Source organism: Asparagus officinalis, chromosome 5 (assembly GCF_001876935.1).
Source record: "Asparagus officinalis chromosome 5, Aspof.V1, whole genome shotgun sequence".
Lineage (NCBI taxonomy): Eukaryota > Viridiplantae > Streptophyta > Magnoliopsida > Asparagales > Asparagaceae > Asparagus > Asparagus officinalis.
The window spans coordinates 107,216,102-107,240,826 of NC_033798.1; the positions used below are offsets into that span (position 1 = coordinate 107,216,102).

General features: G+C 38.3%; 2 protein-coding genes across 5 annotated transcripts; one reads left to right on the forward strand and one right to left on the reverse strand.

The window, feature by feature from the left end:
* LOC109840562 lies at positions 6,902 to 10,506 on the forward strand. The gene is made up of 7 exons (XM_020409255.1): positions 6,902 to 7,362; positions 7,477 to 7,563; positions 7,638 to 7,841; positions 7,998 to 8,162; positions 8,605 to 8,658; positions 8,750 to 8,896; positions 9,951 to 10,506. The coding sequence occupies exons 1-7, from the start codon at positions 7,168 to 7,170 to the stop codon at positions 10,326 to 10,328; spliced, it is 1,230 nt and encodes a 409-aa protein (XP_020264844.1). The 5' UTR covers positions 6,902 to 7,167; the 3' UTR covers positions 10,329 to 10,506.
* LOC109840563 (jmjC domain-containing protein 4) lies at positions 16,763 to 22,875 on the reverse strand. Of its 4 annotated transcripts, XM_020409257.1 has the most exons (10): positions 22,614 to 22,628; positions 21,008 to 21,036; positions 20,716 to 20,886; positions 19,614 to 19,776; positions 19,394 to 19,511; positions 18,578 to 18,647; positions 18,418 to 18,498; positions 18,098 to 18,154; positions 17,865 to 17,976; positions 16,763 to 17,423 (listed from the first exon to the last, which is right to left on the reverse strand). In XM_020409257.1, the coding sequence occupies exons 3-10, from the start codon at positions 20,836 to 20,838 to the stop codon at positions 16,882 to 16,884; spliced, it is 1,266 nt and encodes a 421-aa protein (XP_020264846.1). In that variant the 5' UTR covers positions 20,839 to 20,886; positions 21,008 to 21,036; positions 22,614 to 22,628; the 3' UTR covers positions 16,763 to 16,881. The 4 variants fall into 4 exon arrangements, with proteins under 4 accessions (XP_020264846.1, XP_020264845.1, XP_020264847.1 ...); XM_020409256.1 differs by lacking the exon at positions 21,008 to 21,036 and having other exon boundaries at positions 22,614 to 22,875; XM_020409258.1 differs by lacking the exon at positions 21,008 to 21,036 and having other exon boundaries at positions 20,716 to 20,879; positions 22,614 to 22,730.

The window sequence follows — 24,725 nt, forward strand, 5'->3', positions numbered from 1 at the left end:
CCTTTCAATACCCACTTGAGAATAAATACCCCACAATATAAAATCCCCTCTTCTTAATTCTCTTTCTCTCTCTAAATCTCTTTACTTAATCTCCCCTCAAAACAACGTTGAAGCTGGGGATTAAAAAGGAAAATCGCTGCTGCGATTTTAGGGAAAAAACGCCGCTGCGTTTTAGGGCAGATCGCCGCCGCCGCCACCAGAGAGAGATCGGACTCTTCGTCGGCGGAGGTTGGTATCCACCCCCAACCTAACAATCTCCCACTTGGAGACCAAACCGACGTCAACAGGCTATCTCATCAAGCTCCTCTCCTGTGTGGCTCCGCCCTCATCATCTATGCATGAGGGCCAACTGAAGTTGCACACAACTTCAGTTTCTGAAAGGTCGCTGCCTTTGTCAACATATCCGCTGGATCCTTTCTTCCTTGGATATTCTGTTGAAATCCTTTGACAACTCGTCGGGCTCTGTATCTTCTGGAACCACCCTGTTCCTTCTTCACTCGATACACCCACTTGTTGTGACGTGCCTTTTTCCCCATGGGCAACTCAGCTAGTCCCCATGTCTGGTTGGAGATCAGAGATTTCTTCTCTTCTTTCGCAGCAAACTCCCACTTGCTCGCATCTCCACTCTGACAAGCTTCATCAAAGCTTTCAGACTCTCCTCCATTTGTCAGCAACATATAATTCATGTATCTGCTGTTAGGCACAGGAGGACGAGTACTTCTCCTTAACATCGGAGCTGGTGCGTCGGGCTTCTGCGCACCATTCTGTCCAACAGTCTCTTCTGGCTGAGGATCTTCTGCATTGGGTTCTTCCGAGAGGTTATCCGGAACATCATCTGCATCTACAAATGTTGACTCGCTCTCTGAGTCACCATCATCTGTCTTGTGCATGTCCTTATACATCACCTTCTCGTTGAATGTCACATCTCTGCACCTGATCATCTTCTTGTTTTCGTTGTCCCAAATGCGGTAGCCGAACTCGTCTTCACCATACCCGATGAATGTGCATTTCTTGGACTTGGGATCAGGCTCATTCCTGCCTTGATCACTTATATGCACATAAGCTACACAACCGAAAACTTTGAGATGTGAGAGGGTTACCTCCTTTCCGCACCATACCTCTTCTGGTATTCTGTGCTCCAATGGAACCGATGGACCTCGGTTGATCAAGTAAGCTGCTGTGTTGACTGCTTCTGCCCAGAACTGCTTCGGTAGACCTGACTGCATCCGAATGCTTCTGGCTCTCTCTGTCAACGTTCTATTCATGCGCTCAGCCACACCATTGTGCTGAGGCGTGCCGGGCACGGTCCTCTCCATTCTGATCCCGTGCTCATAGCAGAACTTCTTGAATCTGGTGTCTTCATACTCACCACCATTGTCTGTTCTGAGTTTCTTTACCCTCAAACCGGTCTCATTCTCGACCATGGCTTTCCATCTTCTGAAAGCCTCAAACACTTCTGACTTTTTCTTCAGAAAGTAGACCCATACTTTCCGAGAGTGATCATCAATAAAAGTCACGAAGTAGTGTTTCCCACCAATCGACGCGGTGGTTGTTGGTCCCCAAATATCTGAGTGAACAAGCTCTAGCTTCTGCTTCCTGGGGGGTCTGCTACTTGCCTGAAAGCTAACTCTCTTCTGCTTTCCAAGTATGCATTCTTCACACACATCAATCTCTACTGATTGTAAACCTGGGAGTTTTCTCTTTGTGTGCATAACCTTCATCCCCTTTTCACTCATATGACCGAGTCTCTGGTGCCACAGCTTTGAAGTCTCATTGCATGCCGCAACTGAGATCGAACAACGTGCACCCGCTGTCATATACAGGGTACCAGTCTTCCTACCTCTGGCAATCGTCATTGCGCCCTTCGAAATCCTCCAGTCACACCTTTGCCAATAATGGCACATGCTTGATCGTCACCAAGATATACATTTCCAAGGTTTCCGGGGATATACTTCTCGAGGAATTCTTTCTGAGAAGTAGCATGGAATGATGCTCCCGAGTCCAACACCCAAGACTCCTCCTTGCTCTCCAAAGAGCATATCAGCGCATCATCTCCTCCTGAGGTGGAGGCAACATTCACATCTGCATTTGCCTCCCACTCCTCCCGTGCACTCCTGCACTGATTCTTGTAGTGCCCGGTTTTCCCGCACTTCCAACACTCGATAGCCTTCGAACTGTTGGGATTTCTGGATTTGGATCTCCTATCATCTGATCCATTTCCTCTGGTTAAACTTTTACCTCTTGACTCTGTATGTAATACTGAAGAGGTTGTAGCTTCACCCGACTCTCTCCGTCGGATCTCCTCACTGAGAACCAGATCACGAACGTCGTCAAACTTCAACTTTCTCTTTCCCGATGAGCTACTCACTGCCGTGACTGTAGCGTTCCAACTCTTACTCACAGCTGTGACCGTAGCGTTCCAACTCTCTGGTAGGGAAGACAAAAGGATCAACGCTCGAACTTCCTCATCAAACTCAATATCAACTGAACTCAATTGGGTCGTGACTGTATTGAGTTCATTGAGATGATGTGCTACCGATGCACCTTCCGCCATTCGCAGATTAAACAACCGCCTCATCAAATGGACTTTATTTGAGGCTGATGGCTTCTCATACATATTTGAGAGTGCTGCCATAAGATCTGCCGTGGTCTTCTCCTTTGCAATGTTAAAAGCAACATTGCGGGTTAACGTCAAACGAATAACCCCGAGGGCTTTTCTGTCCAGAAGATTCCAATCTTCTTCCTTCATACCCTCCGGCTTCTTCCCCGAGAGAGGTTGATACAGATTTTTCTGATACAGATAATCATCTATCTGCATTTTCCAGAATCCGAAATCTGATCCATCAAACTTCTCTATTCTCACCTTCCCTTCATCTGCGGCCATGACTCCCACTTGAATCTGACTTCCTCTAGATCGTTTTACTCTCTGATACCAGTTGTTGGGAATTTAACGCCTAAATCCCCTAATGCAACGGAAACGCGGTATAGAAAAAGTACACCAAGATTTAACGAGGTTCGGCAACTGCCTACGTCCTCGGGAGCCACACAGATAATTTCTTATTAATCAAACAAGAAATTATAATTTTAGGAGCAGATCCCTAAACTGGGATTTCTCAAATAAACACTGTAGCTACAGTGTTAATAATAACAGGGTATGAACCCTTTCAATACCCACTTGAGAATAAATACCCCACAATATAAAATCCCCTCTTCTTAATTCTCTTTCTCTCTCTAAATCTCTTTACTTAATCTCCCCTCAAAACAACGTTGAAGCTGGGGATTAAAAAGGAAAACCGCTGCTGCGATTTTAGGGAAAAAACGCCGCTGCGATTTTAGGGAAAAAACGCCGCTGCGTTTTAGGGCAGATCGCCGCCGCCGCCACCAGAGAGAGATCAGAAGAGGAGGGGGGGGGTTCAGCAGCGGCGAAACCCTAGGCAAGAGGGTTTATATAGGCGGAACGCAGAGTTCGGACCCGCTGTGACGCAGAGTTCGCCATCGCTCGAACGCAGAGCTGGGGGCTTCGAGCTTCGTCCTGTCGCCTGCATCTGGTCGTCGACAACCTCGCCTGGGCTTCGAGCTTCGTCGGCTGGACTACCGGAGCTCGCCTGCGACCATCGAACTCGTCGGAGCTCGTCGGAGCTCCTCTTCGCTGGCGGAGGTTTGTTTCCACCCCTAATTCTAACAATCTCCCACTTGGAGACCAAACCGACGCCAACAGATTTGCAACCTCCCATTCAGTGTCATTCTCAATTCCTCCTACCTTTTCAAGATTATTTGGAAAATTTTCATGCATCCTTTCAACTTTAGATCAGTCTCAACTCCCAGTGAGGTCCAATGGCGCATCAGTTCATGAGAGGGTGTGATCAGCTAACTTGCTTCTCCTGTGAGTTGTACATTGAAAATGACTAAGCAATGCTATATATGGATAAAGTTACCATGCGTAGCTATTTATGCAACTAGTTGGCAATGGATTTTATGGAAAAACAGCAAAAATATTGGGTGACACTGATCAATCCAAGAGACCACTGCCAATGGATCAAATCTGGTTAATCTTTTAGTTGAATTTGGTGGAGTTAAGTAGTCCAAATTGGCCGCTGCCAACTATTTGCTTGCCTTTTGGCTACAATTTTTCAGACCTTTTCATGTGGTCTAATGATCATTGTAAGTTGTAGGAGATTTTATTTGATGTTCCCTTTCAATAAATGGTAAACAACTAGTAACTTTATGATTGTGAAGAAACCATATAAACATATTAGCCAAAAACTCTAAACACTTGTCTTCACATTGACACATTTTTTTTTCAATTAGGAAACAGCAAGGTTTGAATTAATGCAGGACCTCATGAAATCAGAAATTCTAATATCATATCAAGAAACCAATTTACCAAAAATCTCAAACTTATGAATTAGAGAGTAACAATGTATATGGACAAACTTAATATGAGGAGAGGCAGATAGTGAAACAAAAAACAAACAAAAACATGAAATAATATTAAGCCACTCTTACTCTAAAAAGAAAAAGACATGGTTTGCAAAGAGTCTGACCAAGAGTAGGCTTAGGCCTTGCATAATCTTAATATTTTGCCAAAATATAATAATAGAACAGAATAATGAATAATTAACTTATTCAACTTTAGTAGGTTTTGCTAGAGTTAGATTAGAATCTATTCCCTATACCAATTAGGGGAGCAATGCTTTAAGTGAGGTATCTTAATCCTTTTCCTCTTATGAGAAACATGAGCAAGAGCTACTCTCTGTGAGCATATATTCCTTGTGTCTTAAGTTAAAATACAGCACTATCAAGTTAGTGGGATTTTGTAGCGCAAGGAAAACAAAAGGGTAACATATAGAAGAGGGTAATGTAAGTGGCTAGCATCATTAGTAGTTTATGGCCTTGGTGCACCCACATTTTAGATACTTAACTACTTTGATTACATAGATAAACCTAGTAAAATAAGAAGCTAGCTCTAGATTGCACCTTTGCAAGGATACGGGTTCTATAATTGAGCCCATTTATTTACTTTTTCATTACATTAAATTATCGAGGTTCCCAAAATCTTAAATCTTTTTTAGATATAAAATTGTCTTGTTGAGGTAGGGCTAGTGAAAATCTATAGAATCTAAATGCATAGTGGTAATAGATTCCATGTAATCGAACAACAGATCTTGGTTTATTAGCATAAAATAGTGATCGACGAGAGAATGTTTAAGGATTCTACTCCTTGGAAATGGGGCACACAACTCGATTTGGGCAGTGGGTACATTCTAATTCTTTGACAAAGTTAGAGGTGCTTAATTATTTCTTAAAAATAAGGAAAAGAAAGAAAAATTATAGATTTAAGCAATAAACAGCTTTGATTATTATTATATTTTTATAAACAATAAATACATTATTATAAGATGGTTCACATGCAAAAAAGAAAAGAACTGTCTAGACTTGGCTTCCATCAACAAAAGTACACTTTCTTTGGTTTTTATTAGTTTGTATGATCCTTGCTTTTTTTAGATATAATATCTTGAAATATAATATCTATGTTATGTAAGGGCAGGTAGGACTTAGGAGTGGGTCATGAAATGATGTCAGGATCATAACATTCCTAAATTCTCAAATTGCCTTAGATACCTGTCATTGAATCAATTTTGTTTTGATCTTGTCCAAGATAATTGAATTAGCCCAACCATTTTTGGTAAACATAACAGCAGATGCGGCACAAAAGTTGAGTAGAGTAGGTTATAAGGCTGTACTGCTAACAAAAACATAGCTTCTTAGTTTTAAATTAAATTTATATTATTATGTGCTGATGTAAGGCTAGATCATCAAGAGCATAGTGGAAGAGGTTGAAATAAGAGCAATGTTATATTGCTCATAAGATGTGAAGTTACTCAATTGCATAATTCCAAGGTTCTGAATAATTTTAGATCAGATTAATAACACCTTAAGTTGCAATATATACAATTATGTTTCTTATTATATTCAGAAAACATAAAATCTCATAGGCAATTTGTGAAGCAAACTAACCCTATTTATATATTATATACTATATATATATATATATAATTATATATATATATATTATATATATTATTATATATACTATATATATATATATATATATATATATATATCCATATATATCATATATATATATATATAATATATATATAAAGGAGAAGATCTCGTTTGTTATTTAAAAACCTTATGTCCTAGTATCTGACAGAATTTCTGGGGAGAAAGAAAAGGAAGCAGTAGAAAAGAGTTTAAGGGAGACCAGGGAATGAAATCCAATTCCTTCTCTGAGTCCAAAGAAAGGAATAAGAGGCCCCCCAAGGGGGCATGTCTTCATTACAACGCCCTACAAAAGAAGTGGAAAGAAGAGATAAAGATAAAGTTGGCCTTGTTATTTGCACTGAAGGAAGTTCTCAAAGCCTCTCTTCGATCTCCATCCACCTGTAAACCTCATGATTTCATAAAAGAAAAGAAATCAGTTAATATTTATTAAAAAATACGCAGAAATTAGTTTTTTTCCAATAATATACAATAACCTATAACCACATTATTGGGATCTGAATAATGTTCACTGGATAGTTGGTAGTCTAAAAAGCTATATTTGAATCACATGAATGCATTGAACGAAGTTTTTTCTTCTCTTAAGAGTCACATTTATCCAAATACATTGAACCGTACAAAATATGAGGATCTAAAAGAAAATTATAGTGCAAGAATTCTTTTTCCTTGGAGCACCCCGTATTCGGATTCATTGGATAACTTTTCGACCTGGATGTATAATATACATATGTAAAGGATGTACTGGACAGCAGGTGACCTAAGAGTTTTCTAAATTCAAACTCACTATAAAACAATAGGATTTGGGGATAAATACACTTATTGAAGTATTCTTCTCCTCGAGCACATTGTGCGTATTTATTTTATAGTTTTTCAATCTGGACATACAGAGAGAAGTGGTATAAGAGAGGATGTGATGGCTTATTTTTATTCTGGGATTTAACTCCTGTAATTTGGATTCCGCGAAACTTGGATTCATAGAAGCAAGGATATTCTCAAGGTACCAGCAGAGAAAGAGAGGAGCAAGAGGACAACCATTACTTCAATGCACAGGGACAAAGACAAGCCTACATCAAGGACTACACCTTCAAAAATTCTTCCAAGATGAGCTCTAGCAAAGCCACTCCCTCTCAAATCATCACCATCTCTCTTTGGATCCTTCTCTGTGCTCCTCTCTCCTCCGTCTCCTCTTCATTGCAAGCCAATACCACCTTCATGCCTCGCCAAGAGCTGATAAAGTACAGAAGAGTAAAAGCTCACCTCAAAGGGCTCAACAAGCCACCTCTGAAGACAATTCAGGTATTTCTCCAAAAACCCAAATCCCTCTTTTCTTTTTCTTTTTCTTTTCCCGTCTTTATTCTTTGCTGCATTTGAGGAGAATTGATGAGTTGGGCTGTTGCTAATCTTTTACAGAGTCCTGATGGTGATCTTGTAGACTGTGTTCCTTCTCATCTCCAGCCAGCATTTGATCATCCAAGACTAAAAGGACAGAAGCCATTGGTACTCCTTCAAAGCCTTGAGATGCTCTGCTTCTTGTTTATGTAATTAAGCTACTTACTATGTTACCAATGCAGGAACCACCGAAGAGGCCAAGAAAACATTTTATTACCAGTGAAAGTATTGAGATTAAGCAATTATGGATGAGCTCAGGGGACTCTTGTCCTGAAGGGACAGTGGCAATCAGGAGAACCAGAGAAGAAGAAATTTTGAGAGCTAGCTCCATTAAAAGATTTGGGAGAAAGACAGTGCGAAGAGATTCAGAGAGCGGCGGGCATGAGGTTAGAGATGATTTCTATGTTCAAACTTAAGTTCGTATAGATTGATATGCAGATTTTCATTTTCCCTCAAAAATAAAGCATAGTGCTCTGTAATTTACTATTTTGCCTGAAAATTTTGAAGGGTGTTGATATTTGTATGTTTTTGGTTGGTGACAGCATGCAGTAGGGTATGTCAGTGGAGATCAGTACTATGGAGCAAAAGCTAGCTTGAATGTGTGGGCACCAAAAGTTACAGGTGCTTCAGAGTTCAGTTTGTCTCAAATTTGGGTCATTTCTGGATCCTTTGGTGAAGATCTCAACACCATTGAAGCTGGATGGCAGGTTTAAAGAAGAATGGGACTTTTAATGATTATTGCTCTTTGAGTTAGATAAAATGAAAGGGGAAAAAATCCCATGAATATTTTACTACATAGGGAGATTTAGCTACTACAAAACTCATAAACATTGATGTTTTAATTATTAAACATTACCCAATTCATTCCATGATTGAAGGGATTTTCCAATTGGGATCCAATTAATGCATTCAAAATAGACAAAATATCATGTCTTATCATAAAACGTTAGTAAGATCCAGTTTGGGAGACTATGCAAGTCTGGATAAGCTTTTATAGGCATAAAAATGTAAGCGAAAATAAACATTTCTTAATTGTTGGCTACATAAAAAATTCGGTTCTAGCCTCAACAGGTTCAGGCAATAACAAATCCATGCATCAGAAAGTAATAAAAAGCAAATTAATCAATTTTTTCCTGTTCTCATTTTCAGGTTAGCCCTCAGCTTTATGGAGATAATTTCCCAAGGTTCTTCACTTATTGGACAGTAAGTAAACAATTTGACTCTCATGACAGTATATATAATCAGCTCTACATGACATTGCATTCTATATACTAATTTCATCTCAATTATGTAGACTGATGCATACCAAGCCACTGGATGCTATAATCTCTTGTGCTCAGGCTTCGTCCAAACTAATAATAAGATCGCCATTGGAGCTGCTATCTCCCCAGCTTCAGTTTACAATGGCGGCCAGTTTGACATCAGTATTCTTATTTGGAAGGTAATTTACATGGTAGAATGTTTCCTTCTATACAAAGAATCTAGTTCAATTGTTAGATAAAGCTCCCTACATTGACAACTTCTTTTGATTTCTCAATATCTTTTCTTTTATGTACCTTATAAAATCATTCAAAATTAAGGATATACTTATTTTTTTGGGTAAAATTTCACAAAAAACCCTTAACTTTGGAGGATTTTTCACAGAGCCACCCTGAAATTATAAATCCAAGAGGCCCCCTTGAACTTTCAATAGATCAGGGGATTACTATAATTTTGAAAGTTCATACTGTGGGGTTTGGTCTCCATTTGAATAGTGGTAGTGCTAAGCCCACATTGAGGCCAAGGACAGTGGATTCTCCACCCTGAGACAATTCACTACTTTTCCATGTGGATACCCTTCTACTCATCTACTTTTGAGGGAACATACATACTTGATTTAATAGTCTCATGTATCATATTTTCTTCTTATGCACCTGGATTTTATTTCTTCATTTTACTTTTTTGGACATTTTCCTCGATATAATCTTGATATTCTACTAATCTACTTTTGCTTAAACTGGCATACATTTAGTAAATAAATGTCTATGCGTAAATACCTGTAGCCTTAAATCTGTTACAAATTTACAACAAATAACTACTTTTCTACACTTTTGAGAAAAAAGGATTTCTAAACACTGAAGGAAAATAAAAATATACAACAATTGATGACTCTACAAAGAAATTTACATAACCCACTGATGATAGAAGCAAAAGTACAAGTCACTGCATTGGTAAATAATAATGGTTGTTTTCATGCAGATGTTAAACATAAAATAGCCCAGTTGATTTAATTGATGAGTTCCATGCCTATGTCATTCATAAAATAACTCAATTGTTTGATATTGTTCAGTACTCGCAGAACAATTTGAATCATCTAGCAACCCGATAACCTAGATAAATATGAATTTCGCACTGAGCTCATAAATCTTTTAAGTTTTTAGAGTGTTTCCCATCACCTAACAAACAAAGTGCCTATGAATCAAGCAAACATTTTAATCCATTTATATTACTTACAGGATCCTAAGCATGGAAACTGGTGGCTAGAGTTTGGTCCAGGCCTACTTGTGGGCTACTGGCCATCCATCTTATTCAGCCGCTTAACAAACCATGCAAGCATGGTTCAATTCGGGGGCGAAATTGTAAACTCGCAGTCTTCAGGTTCTCATACATCGACACAAATGGGAAGTGGTCATTTCTCCAGAGAAGGATTTGGCCGAGCGTCCTACTTTCGTAACTTACAGGTGGTCGACTATGATAACAGCTTAGTTCCCGCGACGAATCTTCATGTTCTTGCTGATCATCCTGAATGCTATGATATACAAGGAGGGGTTAATAGTGTTTGGGGGAATTATTTCTACTACGGAGGTCCAGGAAGAAATATGAATTGCCCTTGAAATTAAGTGACCGGAGTTTTATTATTGTTGAAACTGAGAAATGGTTTTGGTCGGTTATAGATTCTTCAGGTTTTATTTACAAGTGTATGTCTGTCTTCAATTTTTTTTATACGTATCTTTAAGGCCAATGTAAATTTTGGGGAAGTGAAGGAAATATATACAAGTGCGTTCTATGTTATCTTTTTGGTGTTTTGCCCTGTAAGGCAATAATCTTCTTTGAGATACTTGCTGGAATTATAACCAAAGGCAAGATCTTTTTTTCTTCTTTTCCCCCTCCTTATTTTATATGATTACCACATGACATCTCAACAATGAAAGAAATGATTTCGTCCAGGTGATGTAAGTGCTAATAAATAATTTAGGAAGTAAAACTGATTACACAATCACACTACAAAGTATTGCAATTAACCCTACTTGTAACCAAAATCAATAAGAAAAACACCCTAACATGCTGCCAGCCCTAAATATTTGACCTCTTCAACACAAGTAGGCGCTTAAGCTATTAGGCTATGTGGAGCCTAACTATCAGACTCGGCCCTATTCGCTGCATTGAAGAGAAAAACAGGCAAGAATAGGAAAAATGAAGCAGGCAACGTTTTTGGTGCTGACCGGTCGACCGCGAGGCAAGGCTCGGTCGACCGGAAAACATGCACACTACAGGATGTGTTTCTGCATTCTGTCCGGTCGACCACGAGGCTAGGCCCGGTCGACCGCGGACCCTGTAATTGGTTTTCTAAAATTTTGATGTTCTGGTTGGTCGACCGCGTCATTGTTGACGGTCGACCGCGACTCGGGTTTGGGCTTGAGCTCATTTTCTGGTCTGTTTAAGATTCTTATTTGTAAGAACCCTATGCTATAAAAAGGATGATTAGGGCAGCTTGTAACCTAACCTGGGAATAGTGAAATTTTTCTTGCGGCAGTCGTGGACGTAGCTTCTCTCGTTGAGAAGTGAACCACGTAAAATTCTCTGTGTTCTCTGTGATTGTTCTTTTTCTCTTCCTCATCTCTATTTCTAAATCGCAACAGGGGTTAGAAAACCCAACAATTGGTATCAAAGCGACCAGGTTCGGCGCAGGCGATTTGAGGTTAGATATGGGATCTGAGAAGGAGACGTCCAAGATCGAGAAGTTTAATGGGACAAACTTCGGGTACTGGAAGATGCTGATGGAAGATTACCTCTATCAGAAGGATCTATATTTGCCGTTGGGAGAGAAGCCAGTGGATATGAAGGATACAGAATGGAATTTGTTAGATCGGAAGGCCCTTGGAGCAATCAGGTTGACCTTGTCCAGATCTGTAACCTTCAACATTAAGAATCAGGACTCGACGGCGTCTCTCATGGCTGCTTTATCCAGCATATATGAACAACCCTCTGCAGCGAATAAGGTACATCTTATAAAGAAGTTATTTAATCTGAGGATATCTGAGAATCAAAAATTCAAGGATCACCTGAATGAATTTAATAAGATCACGGATTAGTTAAACTCCGTTAATATTAAATTTGATGATGAAATTCAAGCCCTCTTAATACTTGGTCAGTTACCTGATAGTTGGAAGGGCACCGCTATTTCGATTAGCGGGTCATTTGGAAAATCAAAACTGAAGTTTTCAGAGGTTGTTGACATGGTTATGACCGAGGAGATTAGAAGACAAGAAGAAGGAGTCTCCAGTTCAGGGTCGGCACTGAATGTTGAAAGTAGAGACAGAAACAGAAACATGAATAGAGGAAATAGTCGTGGAAGACCAAATTCGAGGAACGACGGGTCAAAATCCAAAAATCGTAGAAGCAAGAAAGTGATTGATTGTTGGAACTGTGGCAAGTATAGACACTATGAGAATTAGTGCAGGGAACCCAAAAAAAGACAAGGAGAGCAAGACTAAAGCGAACATTGCCTCAGGAGAATCAAATGATGCCCTCATTTGCTTGTTAGAGAGCAAAACAGAATCATGAGTGTTGGATTCGGGAGCATCGTTTCATGCTACCTCAAATAGAGATCTATTTGAGAACTATGTTCCAGGAAATCTAGGAAAAGTCTACCTTGGTGATGACCAGGCGTGTGATATAGTTGGAAAAGGAGTAGTGCAGATCAACCTCAATGGGTCCGTATAGAAATTGAATGATGTGAGACATGTTCCTAACCTGAGGACGAATCTGATCTCCATAGGATAGTTGGCAAAAAAGGGATATATAACAACCTTCGCATGTAATATGTGGAGAACAAATTTTTTAAACAGACCCATTCCAACTTTTTATTTTCAAAACCGACTTTTTTTTTTATTTATTTACCAAAACCGACCCGATTTTGTGATTAGCAGACTAATCACCTTCCTAAATAGTCGGGGTTGGCAACCCCGACTATTTAGGACATTAATTTTTAGGGTTTAATGCTTCTAATTAGGGTTTAACACCGTCCTAAATAGTCGGGGTTGCCAACCCCGACTATTTAGGAATGTGATTAATCTGCTAATCATAAAATCGGGTTGGTTTTGGTAAATAAAAAAAAAGAGTCGGTTTTGAAAATAAAAAGTTGGAATGGGTCTGTTTAAAAAATTTGTTCAATATGTGGAAGGTTACCAATGGGTCTATGATTGTTGCATGTGGCACGAAGAGTGAGACTCTCTATATGACGACAGATGCATGTGGATCCATTGCAGTGGTTGAGAGCAAAGAAGATCCAAATTTGTGGCACAAAAGGCTTGGTCACATAAGCAGCAAAGGGCTAAAGGTTATGCAGTCGAATGGAAAGCTACCAGGTTTGAGGTCGACTAATCTTGACTTATGTGAAAGCTACATCTTTGGAAAACAGAAGAGAATAAGCTTCAAAAGAGTTGACAGAACTCCGTAGGAAAAGAAGCTTGAGCTAGTTTATACAGATGTGTGGGATCCAACATCAATCCAGTCTACTGGTGGAAGGTTGTATTTTGTGACCTTCATAGATGATCACTCGAGGAAGACTTGGGTCTATTTCTTGAAACACAAATCAGAAGTGTTCGAAGTGTTCAAAAGGTGGAAGGCTATGGTAGAAAATGAAACAAGTTTGAAGATTAAGAAGCTGCGATCAAATAATGGCGGTGAGTATGAAGATTCTGAGTTCAATAAGTTCTGCTATGATAGTGGCATCAGATTGGAGAGGACAATGACAAGTACACCACAGTAGAACGGCATAACACAACGGATGAACAGGACATTGACTGAGAGAGCTAGAAACATGCGTCTACAAGCAAGACTTCCAAAGCAGTTCTGGGCAGAAGCAGTTAACACAGCTGCCTACCTGATCAACCGGGGACCATCAGTACCTTTGGAGTACAGAATACCTGAAAAAATATGGAGCAGAAAGGAGGTAAACCTTTCTCATCTAAGAGTATTTTGTTGTGTTTCATATGTTCATTTGAGTGATCATGTAAGAAACAAGCTCGATTCTAAAACTTTGAAATGTTATTTTATTAGCTATGGTGGCGATGAGTTTGGCTATAAGTTCTGGGATGAGCAGAACAAAAAAACCATCAGAAGCAGGGATGTTGTCTTTAATAAAGCAGTCCTCTATAAAGATCGTGATGCTATTCAGTCCACTAGCTCGGTGCAGTCTAAGCATGTATACTTCGAGCTGAATGATGTTCCAGATGGGAGCAACCTTGAGGTTAGTTTTGATGAGGCAAAAGAAGTAGCAAAAGAGGTGGAAGAAGAGATGATAGAGGAGATTACTTCAGAGAGGACAGATGCAGATACAAAGCCTGGTCCACCTGTCAAAGAGTTGCGGCGGACAACTAGAGTACCCAAGCCAAATCTGAAGTATCCATCATTACAATCCAAGTCTCATTTGAACTACGTATTGTTGAGTGATGGTTGAGCCAGAAAGCTATGATGAGGTATGTCGAGTGGGTGATGCGAGCAAGTGGGAGCTTGCTATGAAAGATGGGATGAAATCCTTGAACTCTAACAAGACTTGGGAGCTTGCGAAGTTGCCAGTGGAAAAGAAAGCCTTGAGTAACAAATAGGTGTACAGAATCAAGGAGGAGCATGATGGTTCCAAGAGATACAATGCTAGATTGTTGGTCAAAGGGTTTCACCAGAAAGAAGGAGTCGACTACACGGAAATCTTCTCTCCTGTAGTCAAATTGACTACTATCAGATCGGTTCTGAGCATTGTTGTAGCTGAGGATCTACATCTCAAGCAATTAGATGTGAAGATAGCCTTCCTCAACAGTGACTTAGAGGAAGAGATATACATGCAGCAGCTAGAGGGTTTACTCAGAAAGGCAAAGAGAAGATGGTGTGCGGATTGAAAAAGAGCTTGTATGGTCTAAAACAAGCTCCAAGACAATAGTACAAAAAGTTTGATGGATTCATGCAGAGGAATGGATACTCCAGGTGCAATGCTGATCATTGTTATTTCTTCAAGAGGCTTGACACCAGCTACATTATATTGCTGCTATATGTTGACGACATGCTAGTAGCCGGTTCAGATATGGGTAAGATCAAGAAGTTGAAGAAGTAGTTGTCAAGTGAGTTTGACATGAAAAACTTAGGTGCAGCGAAGCAGATTTTAGGGATGAAGATTAGCAGAGATAGGCTTTTGGGCACACTACGGCTATCTCAAGACGAGTACATTAGACGGGTGCTTGAAAGATTTGAAATGAGTGATGCTAAGACTGTTAGCACACCTTTGGCTAGTCATTTCAGGTTGACTAGGGAGTAGTGTCCGGTGACTAATGAGAAGAAAGACTATATGGTGAAGGTTCCATATGCTTCAACCATTAGAAGTCTTATGTACGCCATGGTGTGTATGAGACCTGACATTGCCCATGCAGTGGGAGCTGTGAGTAGATTCATGTCAGATCCAGGAAAACAACACTGGGAAGCAGTGAAGTGGATTCTAAGATACTTGTGGGGGTACTATAGAGAATTGTTTATACTTCAAGAGAGGCAAGGTGGGTCTGCAAGGATTTGTTGATGCAGACTTTGCTGGTGAGATAGATCAGAAGAGGAGCACTACGTGGTATGTGTTCACATTGGGGACTACTGCCATCAGGGTCTCCCAGTTGCATAAGATCGTCGCTTTATCGACTACAGAGGCAGAATATGTTGCTGCGACAGAGGCAAGCAAGGAGATGATATGGTTAAAGGGGTTCTTGGAGGAGTTGGGACAGAAAAATGAGAAGAGTACCTTACACTGTGATAGCCAGAGCGTCATCCATTTGGCAAAGAACCCAGCTTTTCATGCCAGGACCAAACATATACACGTCCGTTATCACTTCATAAGGTCAGCCTTGGATGATGACGTGTTAGAGCTTGTGAAGATCTAAGGAAGCGAGAACCCGATTGACATGCTTACGAAGACTGTCACTATGGAGAAACTAAAGTTGTGTTCAACTTCAGTTGGCCTCATTTGGCCTCATTACTTAATAATATTGGAGGCCGTCACCGCAGGGAAAGATCATAAAGATTAAAAGTTAGTCTCCAAGTGGGAGATTGTTAGGCTATGTGGAGCCTAACTATCAGACTCAACCCTATTCACTGCATTGAAGAGAAAAAAACATGCAAGAATAGGAAAAACGAAGCAAGCAACATTTTGGGTGGCAAGGCTTGGTCGACCGTAAAACATGCACACTATAGGATGTGTTTCTGCACTCTGTCTGGTTGACTGCGAGGCTAAGTCCGGTCGACCGCGAACCCTGTAATTGGTTTCCTAAGATTTTTGACGTTCTGGTTGGTCGACCGTGCCATTATTGGCGGTCGATCGCGACTCGGGTTTGGGCCTGAGCTCGTTTTCTGGTCTGTTTAAGATTCTTATTTGCAAGAACCCTATGCTATAGAAAGAGTGATTAGGGCAGCTTGTAACCTAACCTGAGAATAGTGAAATTTTTCTTACGGCGATCGTGGACGTAGCTTCTCTCATTGAGAAGTGAACCACGTAAAATTCTCTATGTTCTCTGTGATTGTTCTTTTTCTCTTCCTCATCTCGATTTCCAAATCGCAACAAATGTTAGAAAACCCAACATAAGCTGTGCTCCAAATTCAGTTCTCCTACAAGTTTTTCATACTGCTTGAGATATTTCCAAGCAAAAATCGCAGAGTGGTTCTTACTGTACCAAAACCCTTAATATATGGATAAACATGATTATAATAAAAACGCATCAGCAGAAATTCCTCACAAAACTGCACTTGGCATTTATCTCTTGTAAATCCTTGCATTAGCTAATCCACCTTATATACCATCAAATCAAAGCCAATTAATTCCTGATTCAAAATCTATCACTCAGAGGAAAATCATTTCATGACAACTTGTACGAAAAAGAATGCTAAACGAGTCTGTTCCATGTGTACTGTTAACAAAAGCAGCAGCGACCTTTGACAGCATATTTTGTTCATAACTCGTTGAGCAGGAAACCTTAAATATTGAAAACGAAAGAATAAATGGATTACTAAACACAAATTTATCCTTTAATAACAGCCATAAAATGAATCTATAAATGTGAAACTTGAGTCTTTTGATTAATCCTTTGACAGTCATTTTAGATTATATCATGATCCGACAACATATTTTGATAATTCTCATAACACCACTCTCTCAATGCTGAAGGTTTCACTGCCACAGATATTAGATTGCAAGCCAAACTTAAAATCTTTGCCATGGATGCTAAGATCTGAAATAAATAGGTCGATCATTTTGACTAGATCTTCTGGAGTACATGGTATACAACCACAATCATTAAAAACTTCAAATTTCCCTTCACTTGAGAAGATTGGCTGGTTCCTTTCTTTATGATATTGTGCTTGTACTCCTCCAATAGTTTCAAGCGTTCTAGAGATTGCCGTGCATAGTTCAATGAAGCATGGTTCATCTGTAATTTTTTTGATATCAGACAATGCGGTGAGGTTTCCTTCAGAATATCTATTTAGATTCTCTTCTGCAAAGGCCTCAGCTGACACCATTCGTAATGCAACCTCACGAATTGATACAAGGTTACTAATAAGAATGTGAGCCTTGCTCAGACAAAGGAAGGTGTTCTCATCCTTTCTAAGATCATGGAGAAGTGTCAGATTGGCCAAAGCAAATCTTCTGATGAAGATAAAGAGATCATAGTAGTTCATGCCTGTTTTAATGTATACAAGATGTTAGTCAAAAAGAACAAAGGACTGTATTGAACTAAGGACTGTATCAAAAATATACAAAAAAGGCAGAGAAATGACAAGTACTTCCAAAGGAAAAAAAAACATTTTGTTCATCAATTGTTTCGTTTGGTTGCGTTTGGATACTAAATAACACAGTTCTGGGAAAACATGATACAATTTGGAGAAAATAATTTTCATTTGGAATGTATTTTTAGAATCTCATGATTTATCTCAAAAGTTCCACACACAGATTGATAAGCAAAAGACTTGCAGCATGTGAACATACCATTTTCTATGCTCTTAGTATCTTCCTACAGTATAACAAGAAAATCTAGCCTCTCACGGGAAAACAAACTTCTAGGTCCTCATCCACTCAAATAAAGATTATTTCTGTACAAACAAGTTAATTTATTAATTTGTACCTGTGTTGGCTGCAAGATTCCTCTGGCAAAGGCTCTCAAAATCATCACAAATCTCTCGGATATCTTCTATATACTCCTTCGCCTCTTTGTAGTCCTTCAATAGTAAGTTCCACTGAAAATGGCAAAAAATTATGAGCATTAGATTAGTTCTTAGCGCAAGATGTCATTTTTGTAACTTGACTTTATGTAGATATACTTATATTTAGGTACTGATAGATAAGCCATTGACTTACCACCCAGGAAAGGTTATAAGCATTGAACCAATTGTGATTTATGGAAATCGTGTCCTCCTGTGATACAAGACAAGATAAAAACTTCAATAACATTGAACTGATAGAGATTCAAATGAAAATCATATTAGAAACCTTTTCTAATAATAAAAGCTGAAAATGTACAGGAAATGCGTAAAATATGTAAGCATTATATTCTTGTAGCATACAAGTGTCTTCATAGGCAGTGCAATAATTCTCCATATGAGATCATAAATATCAGTGTCTTCATATTTACACTTAAAAGAGTGATGATATGACTATATAATATCTGCAGAACTTACCAAATTATGGACTTGATGATACCATCCACTTGGCACAAAAATTATTTCATTCTGTTCTTGAGTACATTCCCACCAAATAGCCTATAATTTATAATAAAGATTTTGTAAATGAAAATAAAAAGCAGTAATGGTACATATATAACAATTTACGAGAACTTACCTGACTGAATCCTGGAAACTTTATTTCAGAAATATCACCATGAACATCATATATTGAGGTTTTCAAATTCCTGCATTAACAATATGTAAGAAGCGTCATTTTCCCTGATATTAGTGTGCCAGTAAAATGTGAATGATTCAGTGAGCTAGTATAAAAAATTTCCTTATTAGACTTATAATTAGCAGATTCCCAGACTTACTCTGTGACAAGTTTGATTTTGAACTTTCATTACTTAATATGATCAGAATTATGATCATTTTTTTAGTTGAATTTGGGTTTCTTATTCTTTTATAAAAAACTCATAATCTTTGGTTTTACATGTCTTCAAATGTCTAAATAGGTCACTTTTTCTTCTCAAGTACAGATATAATACTCGCATAATTTATTGAAATGACCTCCCAAGTGTAACATGGCATCAAATACATATTTGAATAAACCTACCCCTTCTCAGTGTCTATGTTCAAACTTCCAAATAGTATACCACGTCCCCATACCACAACTATTAACAATTTAACACTAGTACATAACTTATTCTTATCAGGAAATACTCATTCTCAAAGTCGGATCAACATATATCTATTTCAATGATAAATGGTTGTACCCTTTAAATGTTAATGTTTCCCAGGGAATCAAGAAAAGTTTACAGTGCTCTTGTGTTGCTTTTAATTCAAAAACTAAATTTGAAATTGCAAAATACTTAGTTTACCTCCTGTAATCACAAATTTGTTAGTTCTCTCTGTGCCAGTATTTTTCTTTTTCTTTTTTTTATTGTGTGTGATTCACAATATATTTCTAAGAAAATAAGTTTTACGATACCTGTCAAAGATAAGATGACACTGTAATGGGGGTAGAAGAAGCCACAGCTTTTTCCCACAAACATTTGCAGACCAGCTGTATGACCTGAAAACATCAGCATGAAGAGGAGTCCATGTACCTAAGCATGCAAAAATCAGCATAATTCCTAATCATTGAAGGCATGGATACAATAATCAAAGCTAGTGAAGTAGGGAACTTGAAAAGGTCATATTCAGCATACCTTTAGCTCCCATGTAAACAAACCGGTAGTCAGCACAGTTTATATCATTCTTATCATGATGAGTATCCTTGTGTTGATGCATAGAGTGGGTGTCAAGATATAGATTGAGCCAATCATCGAGAAAAAATGATGGTGTTGTGTAAGCCACATACTTGGGGTACTCCTGAACTAAAGATTAAGAAAACCAGTAAGACCCAAAGCAGATATCTTTGTAAGAATGTAAAGAAAAAAAATACAGTAAGTGTTCATCTGTGTCATCAGAGCAATTCAATAGAAACAGATTGTTACAAACATAAAGCAGAGTCGTACTTAGTTGTTTATAAGTATATTTAAGGCTAACTCATCATCGCTAAACTACTGCATAGCACAATAGATAAATTGTGGGTACTTATAAGGCTAACAAAGTAATGGAAGCTACTGCTCAGACACTAAATAGATAGCCTTTTCGCGCCCACATAATTTTCATGCACGTCCCATGCATTCTCCATGTATATACCCAAGTAAACAAACTAACTAATTTCTCCTCCCAACTTCCAAGTGCATTCCAATTCTTGAGGATCGTGGATCTGACATTACATCCCTAATAACATATATGAGAATTACAAATGCTTCTGGTTATGTGCTTATGTAGCTATGTGAACTTGATCATAAGGGAACAAAACACCAGTCTCCCACCCATCCATTTGGTTTTTTCCCCTTCTTGTGCTTGTTGGTCTAAATGGATAGATGATAAAAGGTACCGAACAGGGAGGAAGAATATGGAAACACTAGAAGAATATAGTTTGACTATTGGTATATAATCTCCAATTATCTATCACAATCTTATGTCATTGACTTGTAGCATTATATATATTTTAATTGAATATGCTCAAATTTATTAACATAATTCTCTTGGATCTTAAATTTAATACTAAATTACTAATCACTGAACTACAAATTCTGATATTTAATGATAAAGGGCTTCTGAAGAAGAAAAAACATTCTATATGGGTGTTTGATAATTTCCCAGAATAGGATCCTACTCTTGAAAAATGGAAGGAACAACCATACATACTGTTAGCAACTAGAAAGAAGCAAATGACAAACAAGACTCTTAAGATACCTTGACAAAGTGCCAGTCCTTCAAGTACCATAATGATTGGCTTCTCTTATTGCACTTCACATCATCGCCACAGTTTCCTGCAGAAAATTCAAGCCAGTGATCTACAAACTCTGAGACAGACATCTCAAGTCTCTTCTGATCTGTGAATTCTCTTGTACAACAGTCTGCTACCTTCAGGGAGAACAATTTAATTTATGTAAATCAAAAGTGAATAGGTAAATCACTAATTACATTATTTTAACTTGTGGTATTGACATGTGTATAACATATAACTCCAATACTGAAGTACTACCCTCTCAACAAATTATTGGATAAAAAAACCTGCACAACAACAAAGAAAATCTGAACCAAGGAAAATTGATTATCAGAAAAGAACTTCTGGAAAGGAACTTCATATTTTTCTATATAAGTGGATATGGATATCATTAGTATATTGTATACTTTATAAATCATGAATGGATAGACTATGCTCTGTAAGTTTGCGATGAAGTCTCCATTCAAATAGCATAGTGGACATGAGATTGCATGAGAAAGTTGCTGAAAACAAAGAAAAAAGCCAAGCAGCTGTCTCACGTTAAATTATTGGTATTGTGGAAACCTAGACCAAAGTGGAGAGTGAAATTTCCTGTGCACAAAAATTTTCCAAGAAAGCAGGAAGGTGCATTCATTCCGTATTTGCTTTAATATTGTAAATAAGAGAAATACTTAAAACAGTATCATGGATATTTGAAGAGAAATTCACACAAAATAAAGGATGTTAGATAATGGGCAAGCCAGCAAGAAATGAAAAGAGTGTTTTACTACAAATTCATTATTAACACTGATCCAAGGGTCATAAAGCCATTTTCTTCTCAGAATGCATTAAAAAGACCTTACCTTTTATATTATAAAAAAGTTAAAATGGTAATGCGAGTGACAACACTGGACGACAGAATCATGAAATAATACTAAAATTCATGTCCGATCCCAAAATGGCAAAAAAAATTATGATGCTCCCTACAGATAATAGTAAATAGAATTGATATAGATCTTGCAGTGGTGGGAGTAGTTTTTATAAAGAAGAAAAAAAACCTACAAGATCTGTTTTCTCTTGATAAACATCAAATAAGAGTTAATGCAGCTAACCAGCACATGCTTCAATACCTATAATTATAAAGAGTATCAGTTATATCTGTTAAGAGTTAATGCAGCTAACCAGCACATGCTTCAATACCTATAATTATAAAGAGTATCAGTTATATCTGTTCTTAATTAAAAAACATACTCATGGAATGCTTCAATACCTATAATTATAAAGAGTATCAGTTATATCTGTTCTTAATTAAAAAACATACTCATGGACTTCAATTCAAGGCATATGGTAATGCCTCTTTACCCAAAACCTTTCAGAAGCTTTGTTGTGATAACACACAAGCACAGACTCGTCTCATTCATCGTATTTATCAAAAACTTTAAATCCAGAGCTCCTAGAACCAATTCACATTTCAAGCCTTATGATTTGATAATCATCATAAAATTTGTTCCCGGGTATGTTTTTATCAGAGAATAGGAAAAATAAATGCTAAAGGCTTTGATGTAACAGTCACCATATATAGTTTATTTCAACAGCAAGTACACAACGTCAAGTTCCAGTGAACTATCCTACTGCTTCTATAGGAGTTATTGACTTACAATTTTTAAGATCAAATGATAAACTGAAAGATATCAGGGCAAACTTTTCCTCAAATTACAAGTCATAAGAATAACCCAAATACAAAAGAGGGGAAGTCAAAGAGACCACATAAATAAATTCTCATACAAGTGGGCAAAACTGAATATATAAATCCTAAGCAAGCAGTAACTGAGACCTAATAATTAAATTATAACAAAAAAGAAGGCAGCTTTGGATGAGAAATCACCTGAACCCTAGATTTGCCGAAATGGGTCGAGAAGAATTGGAGGTTTGGTTGTCCATCATCTTTGACCCAATCTCTGCAAGCTCTCCAATCGTCCATTAGACCAGTGAGAACTACAGGCTGGTTCTTCTTCAAGTATTTCTCTACAAAAGATTCGTAGCTCAATTCCTTTCCATTAACTCTTTCAATTTCTCCTTCAATTCTAAGCCCCATCTCTCTGTAATCCTCTTTTTGCTTCTCTCTACTTGTAGCGCTCAAAAATTTCGAGTCTTTGATTGGAAAGAAAAGAGAAACCGTGAGGGTTGACAGAACAAAACTCTTCGAGAAACAGACGGGTCGGGTCGGGTCGGGTCGGGTCTATTAGCTTGGACCCGACCAAACTCGTTCTCTAGATTGGCCGGCGGCAAGTATCACAAAAGACCCCGAACTTTTGGGGCGTTACCACAAAATCCTCATGAAAACTAGGCGATGTGAACTGTGGTAGCTCTTTTACTTTTAGGTTTTCTCTTTATATACCCCCTCAAATCTTAAATATTTGTAAATCTAACCCTCAGATCTTGATTTTTATAAAATTGCACCTCAAAACTTGCATATTGAGTCTTTCTACCACTCCAATTTAAGAATATTGCATTTAAATAAGGTAATAATTTCCAATAGGTTTGCAATAATTTGGTTTTAAAAAATAAAATCGATAAGTGGAAGGGCAGAAAAAATCCATTTAAGAGATTAGGGGGATATTTTGCAAATATTAAGATTTGGAGGGTAAGTTTGCAAATATGGAAGATATGAGGGGTATATATGCCAAAAATGTCTTGCTTTTTCGGTTTTTCGTTAGCCACTTCCAAGGAGTTACATGCGCACATAAATGCATACAAGGCTCGTTTCAAATTTTCAACCAACCCCCACATTACCAGTGGCGGAGCCACATGAGACTTGCCCTAGGCAGCTGCCCAGGGCAAGATTTTGGTGTGTGTATATATATATATATATATATAGCTCCTCCTCCGCCATTTCGACCTCCGTCATCAAGCCCCAAAATCTCGATCTGCTGATCTCGCCGTCGAGCTCATCATCAACATTGACCCCAACTCCCTCTCCCTCTCTCTCGTGACCCCAACCCCACTTCACATCCCCCAACTCCGCCGACCCGGTCTGCGAGGTCTTCTGCTTCTTCCGCCCGTCGCTGCAGACGAGATTTCGGCACCCCGTGAAGCGATACAAGAAGATTTTGTCCGATATTTTCCCCAAAACGCAGGTGCATCTCATTTTTCATGGCTGTTGTTTTGCTGAAATTAGGGTTTTAATTTATCAATGGAGACTCTATACAAGATTATAATGTTAACCTACATGCCCCCCCCAGATCGACCGCATTTGCAAATTTGTCCTCCAAATCGAGATATTTGCTACTAGAACCCTCAATCGAGTTAAAAGAGCCCCAAACTTATGCCCTTAGTATCTGAACAGTGGAAGTGGGAGTTCTCAAATTGGTAATATTGTTTAATATGAGTTTCGGGGTATTTCAACTCAAGGTGTAGAACTGTGCATTAAATTTTTAGCAAATATCTTGATTAATAGGGGTAATAAGTCTTCACACATGAAATTTAGCCAATAAGAATATCACTAAGGGCAATTTCCACAATCGAGATAACCACATTTTGCCTGAAACAGAGAATGCATCATCAGCTGTAACGAACATAAACTTGAGGCTATCACATTATTCAAAGCCGCTGTATCAGTGAGCCAGGCTTCTAATTTAACACGAGCCATAAAGGTTTTAAATTAAGTCTAAATAAGATATTCATGTTTGTGTAAGATTTTCAATAAATGATAATTATGTGATCTTTCAGTCAGTTGCAAACAAGATCAAAGGAACCAATACGTATTTAGTATCACTGTGGAGAGACACATGATCGGTCTTATGAATGTATTGACATAACGGGACAAAATCCAACTAATCGATGTAAAAATATTATGTCCTCACATTATGTCTCTCCACACCCTTGAATTATATAGGAGTGTCTAGATGCCCAAATTTACAGGTTCATACATAACATTCACAGGATGAGCTTATGAATTGTGTTGAGCAGCACCTGATCAAGTAAAGTTTTATCTGAC

Excerpts from the sequence above, each read along its gene's own strand:
- LOC109840563 (XM_020409256.1), bottom strand. The coding sequence starts at position 22,823 with ATGGGGCTTAGAATTGAAGGAGAAATTGAAAGAGTTAATGGAAAGGAA. Across the intron at positions 19,777-20,715 it reads AGGACTGGCACTTTGTCAAG|GAGTACCCCAAGTATGTGGC; the intron begins GTATCTTAAGAG and ends TCTTTAGTTCAG. Across the intron at positions 18,499-18,577 it reads AGTTTCCAGGATTCAGTCAG|GCTATTTGGTGGGAATGTAC; the intron begins GTAAGTTCTCGT and ends TATAAATTATAG.
- LOC109840562 (XM_020409255.1), top strand. The coding sequence starts at position 7,168 with ATGAGCTCTAGCAAAGCCACTCCCTCTCAAATCATCACCATCTCTCTT. Across the intron at positions 8,163-8,604 it reads CCATTGAAGCTGGATGGCAG|GTTAGCCCTCAGCTTTATGG; the intron begins GTTTAAAGAAGA and ends TCTCATTTTCAG. Across the intron at positions 8,659-8,749 it reads GGTTCTTCACTTATTGGACA|ACTGATGCATACCAAGCCAC; the intron begins GTAAGTAAACAA and ends TCAATTATGTAG.